This window comes from Centruroides sculpturatus, unplaced genomic scaffold, assembly GCF_000671375.1.
Source record: "Centruroides sculpturatus isolate CEXI.00-Female unplaced genomic scaffold, Cexi_2.0 scaffold172, whole genome shotgun sequence".
In the NCBI taxonomy this organism is placed as follows: domain Eukaryota; kingdom Metazoa; phylum Arthropoda; class Arachnida; order Scorpiones; family Buthidae; genus Centruroides; species Centruroides sculpturatus.
Genome location: NW_019385305.1, coordinates 604,780 through 612,683, shown reverse-complemented (window position 1 = coordinate 612,683; position 7,904 = coordinate 604,780). Strand labels below are relative to the sequence as shown.

Below are 7,904 nucleotides of genomic sequence, written 5' to 3'. Positions count from 1 at the left end.
GTAATAAAAGAGCAAAATATGCTGAAAATGCTGCTTTTGATCTTCCATATTTGATGGGACACAAAAAATAAACAATTGCACAAAATCAAACAAAATTTTTTACAAATAAGCTTTAAAATGCTAGCTGTCAAAATATATAATAATAATATGGTTAAGAATGAAAATGGCGGGAAAAATATGACTAATTCGTCTAGTGGTAAAAAAAACAACTTACTTTCCAAACAACCCAATAGAACAATTTCAATAACATTTATTTTAATTATATATTTGCAATTTATAAATAAAATATTAAATGAAATTATTAAATGGAAAATCTTTTATAATGATTTATAATAATTTAATTATTTTTAAAGTAAATAAAAAACAAATCTTAAAATGCCATATTTCTAATAACTGAAAAAAATTTATAGCAACATTTGAAAAGTTAATCAATTCAGCTATATAAATGCAAATTATTATTATATATTGAACTGTTTAATAATAAAGATACTAAAAATATTTGATACTCCTGTCTTTTTTCACTGAACATGACCAATCCTAGAAAGCTGTGTTTGTTCATAAAAAAAAAAAAATGAGCAAAAATCTCAAACACAATGAAATTGGTGGTAAAAGGAGGTGCCATTGTAAAATAATACTAAATACCACACTTGCAATATTTATTTCCTTTGATTAGCTAATTTATTTTAGCATTTCTTAGTTGAAGTGATTGTTTCAAAATTACTAATATAAAAAACCATACAAAAGTCCAGCAAAATTCTTTAATAACATAAGAACGTTTTCAAACGCATTAATGTATTTGAAAACATTCTTATGTTATTAAAGAATTTTGCTGGACTTTTGAATGGTTTTTTTATATTATTAATTTTTAGTCTCCAGTAAGCAAGTATATATTTATTGTTTCAAAAAGCTAAGCTTCATGGAAAAACTAATATCTTTATTAAAATCTTTGTTTTTATGAAATGAAGTTATTATTTACAATACTAATATTACACTTTGACTGGATTATTTATTTTTACTTTTAACAATATTTAGAAGTGGAAATTTTTCATTCTCACTATGTTGAGAATTTTGATGAGAAAGTCTGAAATTCCAATAATTCAGGAATACAACCTGAACAAGTTAAACAACAATTTTTTAAAAATCTCTTCACTGTTCCTTTTGTCTCAAGTATAATATTCTGAAAAAATATGTTTTTTCCATTACATATTATATGATTTGGAAAAAGATTTTCCAAATTGTGGTTCAACATAAATTGTAGTTCAAGAAATGTTTATTCTAAAACTTCAATGTTTATTACTTTTAATATAAGACTTCAAATAACTCAGTTTAACTCAGTTGATCAACATATATTATACTATTTTTATTATCATCAATGTGGTGGAGTCAGTAAATGAAAATTCCAACAAATTTGCAATGTGCAACTCCAACTTTGACTTTACCCTTTTCTAAATGTCACACTATGATTCCTTTTATGAGAAAGATAACACTGAGTATCCAAATATTTTTATATAAAATTTTTGTATAAAAAGTCGTACTAAAATTGATGGTGAGAATCAAAAAATGGAATTTACCTTGGAAAAACTTTTGAGTACATAAAGAAACAACTACATCTTAATAGCCAAAATATTCCACTTTTAGTTAGCTGATTATGAAAAATTGATTTAAACTTAATTATTTAAAAAGAAAAATACAATAAGACCAAAAATAGCAATTTGATGAATGATATAATAAATTGGTCTGTAAAATAGTTTCATCCGCTCAGACTACTATGAGAATAGTTAATTTCCTATTGATGGTTGACCAAACTGAAGTATAGAATAAAATTTTAAAATATGAAATTTGAAAAATAATCAATCATCTTGAACCAATGGGTGAAATCATGCTCTGAGAGCTTAAACCGGTGAAAAATAAGCTGAAACAATCCTATTACCATATATCTGCACAGATAATACAATAGTTGAACCTCCAAAAAAAGACCTCCATAAAAGAACTCTAAAAACTGGGGTCATCTTATAGGACAGATACAAAAAAATTACATTGAAATTTATATAAATTAAAATTATTATAAAAAAACGGAAAAACTGTAATTATTTACTAGTAGAGTGTAGGGTATATCCACAAAATAGAATAGCCCATATGACATTTATGTGAATAGTCAAGCTCGAATGCCCAAATCAGTGTGAATGTTTGCAACAATCGCAAGGCAGTGATACCAGATGCAAGAAAGTAAAATTTGAAATTCTTTCAAAAAATTACAAATAGAACATAATTCCATATATGCTATACAGTGTTATTATCCAGATGATGATCGCTGATCTATTTCAAATTGTGAAGATCATTTCCCCCTTCAAAAAATATCTCTATATATGCATTTGTGAACTGTTATTTACGATATTTGTAATAATTTTTGTTTAATCACTTTATTTCAACTTTCTTTTTTGCTAATTATGTATTCGCTCAAACTTCGTTAAAACCTCAACTGTACCCCGAACAACAACCAAAGTTGTAAGAGGAAATTCGCATATTTTACCAATCTAGGTATCCCCCATTTTCCAAATTTTAATATCGACTCAAAATAATAATGTAATAATAATAAGTTTTAATAAAAATTATAAAATTTAAATTGAATTTTGTCGTAACGAGTTTGCTTAAATTTCCTTTCTTCTGAGACCGCAGCAATGCGCGATGGGTAAGCTAGTTATGTTATAAAAACATATAAATAGTCATAAATAACTCAAAATAGAAGAGTAGTGAAAAAATTAGTCAACTTAGTCAAGAAACAAATTGATATCCAAGTAAAACATCCAAGATATAAAAAATTTTGCACCCAAAATGAAAGTCAAATTTTTTCTTGGGATTTTCTCTTTGGTAAAGATAAGCTTGATGAATTTGAAGTGATGACATAAGCCTTTACTTTCCTGGCTGTTATGTATACATAACAAGGAAATATATTGGAATAGTGTCAAATTTGTCCATCCAAGTTTTTTGCAAATCTCCATGTTTTGAGTTCTAAATCAAAAAAGTCAAAAAAAGAAAAAATCCATGGATATGTATGTATGCATGCATGCATGCACATACATGTGTTGTGTGTTTGTGTGTGAGCATGCATTTCCTTTAATATCTTGAGATGAGGTAATGATTAAGAAACAGTTTGGCATGGTAGCTTTATATAAGGGACATTGATGCTATTAAATTATGATGGTTAAAGGTCAAGAGGGTAGTGAGATAGAGAGTAATGTCTTAACTCAAGAGGGATCAGACTTAAGACTTTACTCATTATTAGCATTTACAACTTTTTTATAAAATCCTTCTGTACCCTCAAAATTAAGCTTTTTTCCATTTTATAATAATTAATTATATTAAAAAAATTTTAAATAAAATATCATAACTGGTGATGCCAAATGCAATTTTAAATTGTTTTGCTGAGAAAGTTACATAACTCATTGGTGGCTTAAAAGCCACCGATGAGTTATGTAACTTTCTCAAGTGAACAAGAAGTCTTTGCACTTCTTGTTCTTGCTTTAGTAACATGAAGCTTTTGAGAATAAATTTCATTAATATTCTTTGTTTTCCTCATGCATTTCTCATGACTAGGCAACTGAGCAATAGCATTCCATAAAGGATCTGGAATTGAATTCCAGTCAAAGCTGCTGTAAAAAATTTTACTCTGCATGTAAAATTTTTCAGCATGGAATGTAACAATGTAAAATCCAGCAGTGCATCATTTTTCATCCTAAAGTTATGCTGCAGATTTGATCCCTAAACACTGGCAGTCAGCTTGGGTTTGTGCTTGGGTTGACAGACTGGCTAGTAGTTTTCCAGATTTTCTTTGTGTTGATAGGGCCTGAATAGGGGCCCTTAAAAGAAAAGCACATTCCCCAATTGGCAGATTGCCCTCATCTTGCATAGCCAGTATCTAACACTAATCAATGAATGCATTCAGGCATTGAAAAAAATCATTTGCTTTTTTGAGTGAATCATATACTACTTAGTTTCAATTTTTTTTGCATAGCATATGAGATACTCAAAAAGTAATAATAAAGTCAGTCAAGTATTGCACAATGTTTGGTAATTCTTTGTTGGGTAATAACAAAAACATAATGAGCACAGCATATATTATATACAGGGTAGAGATCTCTAGACAATGTGAATATATTCATTTAAAGTAATAAGTTTGATTTTTTTGGTTACTAGCAATGCATCACATGAGTAATCTTTCTAGCAGGGATGCCTCCCAGGGAAACTTTTATGGAAAACTGGCTCCTTAGATATTACTAACCTAAAGAAAACTCCACATGGCCAGCCTGAAGGCAGGCACAATCCCACAACTAACTACCAGTGTTCAGTGGTTTCATCCACTCAGCCACTGGTAAACCTTAAATTAATAAAAGTTATTTTCTGAAAGTATAAAGCATGTTGCATGAGATTCACATAACATTTTGCTATGAAATGGCCTTTATGGGTTAATATCATTTTGATATCTAAATTTATTGAAGTGTCTGTTTTCTAAGAAATTTCTTTAAATACTAATTAATTAAAAAGTATTTTTCTTACTTCACATTTTACCAATAGTAAACTTTGAAGTTGGAGTTGCAGGAGTCAAAAAAATTTTGCCAACTCAAAAACATCCAACTCCACAACACTGGTTGTTATTCTAAAAATATCTAATTCTTCAATTTTAAATTCATTCTGAAATTTTATTTGTGATTATGTATGTTAATTTTAAACTTAAACAAAAAAGGATACCATTTAACTCCCAATTTCCTGTATCAAGATTTTCTCTGATTTGCTGTATTTCATTATGCAAACCCGGTTGTTGAAATAAATCTTCCTATTAAAAATATATGATCAATACGCATAAATGTTTTAATAAACATATTTTTCAAAAAGTTTACCTGATTCATGCCTTTTGAATATAAATGATCAACTAATAGCCATATTTCCTTTGGAATTTCAAATGGTATGTCCATACAACTATTAGTTGGTGTAGTAGATGTTTCCTAATATAAAACAAACAAAAAAATGAAAATTTAATCATTAAATTTATGTTAGTAAAATATTATTTAAATATTTATATATCTTGTAAATTCCAAACTATATTCTCAAACAATTATATGAACAGAACTTTTGGGAATTTTCAATTAAATTTTTTTTAATTTAAAAATTTTATTCATATTTTGCAATTTTTTTTAATGTTAAAAATGGTTTCCTTTTGTAAGGATAGTTGTTTAATGTCCCTTGTAATTTCTTTTATTTTAACTTATTTTTTACTTAAGATGTGAGGTGTACAATGGCACCAAGGGACATCTAGAAAAGGGAAACACTGCTGTGCTCCCAATTCCCTTCCAATATAGATGACTAAAGCATTGGAAAAATCAGGATGATTCAGGAAAGGGGATTTTTAATTTACAATTTTAAGACTAAATTTTATTTACACAAATTAAGAACAGAAAAATGATAAAATTAACATAAAAGTTTTAAAATAACTATGACAAAACTGGAGAAGAAAGCAGACAAAAGCAGCAGCACACATTGCGTAACTCCTGCAAATATTTATTTGACCAAAACATTTTCATACAATTCAAATACAACAGATAATCTGCAGTATTTGAATTGCATAAATGTTCTATTGGTTTAGAACATTCTTCAAATTCACTTAAATTATTTTCCATTGCATTTTAAATGTATTTAGAATGTTCATTTAAGGTTTGGTATTCCAACTAAAGAAGGTGTATAGTAATAGACTGAAAACATTTATGACCAAATAAATACTTTGCTGTATTTATACAAGGTGTGCTGCTTCTTTCATAAAAATAATTTTAAATTCTACAGATGCTATTATGACAAAAAATAAACTCACAATGCATGCAAAAGAAAAGAAACTTCAAAATTGCACTAGTAACCAAAGCCAAATAATCTTGTCTGAGACAAAATACATTTCAGTTACTAGAGAGAGAGAGAGAGAGAGAGAGAGAATGATCTTCACCTTCAGATGTAGATGGCTACGATGGGCAAAAGATGAGTGGGACCAACAAAAAAAAGCTCTGATGTAGTTTTTAAAGAGAGCTAATGACCAATAGAAACTAGGCTGGGGCATCTCAACAAATGGACCTATTTTCAATCCAACTGTTTCTAAAATCCTGAAGTCTTAATCTAGACATTTTCATGTTTTATTGATACTAATCTGAGTAACTGTCAGAAAAATTCCAAGTGGTAGGTAAATTTACCATAGGATGTTTTTGTCATTTTTCATTAAGACAGAGCCATTCAATTGACAAATATGTTGTATTTTCTTTCTCTTTTCCTTATAAAAGTTTATCATCACATGTGCGCATACATCATAAACTGGAGCAGTTTCATTTTCCACATTCTTGAAATAAAATGTAGGCAGTTAACTAAAATTAACAAGATCTAACAAACAACAAATGCTTGAAATTCAATTAAATAAAAAATAAGAATTTCCAGTACTTATACATAATTATTGTAAACAAACTTATACTGCAACATCATATTGCAATGCATGACTATAAAAAAATACCTCTCCTGCAACAACATTTTCTGTTCTCTAAAAGTTCCTTTGTTCTATCTGTATTGTGATACTATTAAACTGATTTTCCATGAAACATTATAAAAAAAGCATTCAGTGATTTGGAAAAATGTAATAACAATACAAGCAAAATTTAACTTATTAAAAATTTATATAAGCAATTAAATTCAAATATTTGTTAATTTTTTAAATTATTTTTCTCATTAAAGAAGAGAAATTTAATTAGGTAATTATATAAGATTAAAAACAATAATGTTTTAATAATTTTATACAAAATTTAAATTTTTATTAAAAAAAATTACATTTGAAAAGTTACCCTCTGAAAACATCTTATATGAAGATATAATTATAATAAATAAATCACAATTACCATAATTTCCTACACATAACCCATGGCAGCATATAATCTAAAGAAATTGCTAGAACAAACATGAAACCTTCACATACTCTCACCTTTGGGGCAACATTGAAAGCAGCAGTTAGAAGGTATCCTACAAGATAATTTACATTCATAAAATGTTTCGTATTTTTTATTTTTTTTTAATTTGTTTTTTTTTTGTAATTTTTATTGCAGTTGTATTTTTATATCTGTTATTCAGGGAGATGAAATCCTATGAATTACAACAGTGAATAAATATATGTGTGACTAAAAGTAATGTTGATGACTTTAGATGAAGGAAAAGCTGCTGGATAAGTTCATAATTGCAATTTAAAAGTGGCATATTATCCATATCCATTTAAACAGATATCTTATGGGTTATCTGCACAAAATTATGATACTTAAGTTATTTGAAACATTTGCCAAGAACACTTACCAAATTTATCAAAACATCCATAGATATATCTCTAATTGGTGCATGCATCCGAACAAGTGCTTCAAGAGAAGAACCAAATGAACTTGGAACATAAGAACCAGTCACAGTAATGTAAAAAATAGTTAAGAATTTATAATTAGAAAGATATATATTATTAATATTTGATTTGAATGGAAGATGATGATGATGATGATGATGATAACAACAATAACAATAATAATAATCACACAAACACACATGCTTGCAAACAAATAAAGTATTTTTTTAAATTATATACAGTCAAATCCCTCTATAGCTATATTTAGTGGAACAAGAAGAAACACTATTGTAAATATATTTATTGTTTTAGTGAGAGTTTTTAAAAAATTCTCCCCTCCTCATTTAATACTAAGACTATAAATACAGTTATTTCTACAAAGTTAGACAATATTATAAGAGAAAAACATAGCATTATTAGCTTATTAGTCTTCTCTAGTACAAGATTTAAATCAGGGGTGTCCAACCCGCGGCCCGCGGGCCGCATGCGGCCCAAGGCAAGTTCC

The 7,904-nt window shown here is 27.8% G+C and overlaps 1 protein-coding gene across 1 annotated transcript in view; it reads right to left on the bottom strand.

Annotated features, from left to right (window-relative positions):
• LOC111637407 (type II inositol 1,4,5-trisphosphate 5-phosphatase-like) overlaps positions 1 to 7,410 on the bottom strand; it is a 14,045-nt gene extending 6,635 nt beyond the window's left edge. Inside the window, exons 1-3 of the mRNA XM_023382889.1 lie at positions 7,363 to 7,410; positions 4,896 to 5,000; positions 4,747 to 4,831 (exon numbers count right to left, since the gene is read on the bottom strand). Coding sequence (XP_023238657.1) covers positions 4,747 to 4,831; positions 4,896 to 5,000; positions 7,363 to 7,410 — 238 coding nt within the window. The remainder of the gene's footprint in view (positions 1 to 4,746; positions 4,832 to 4,895; positions 5,001 to 7,362) is intronic.
• Between the last annotated feature and the right edge of the window lie 494 nt (positions 7,411 to 7,904).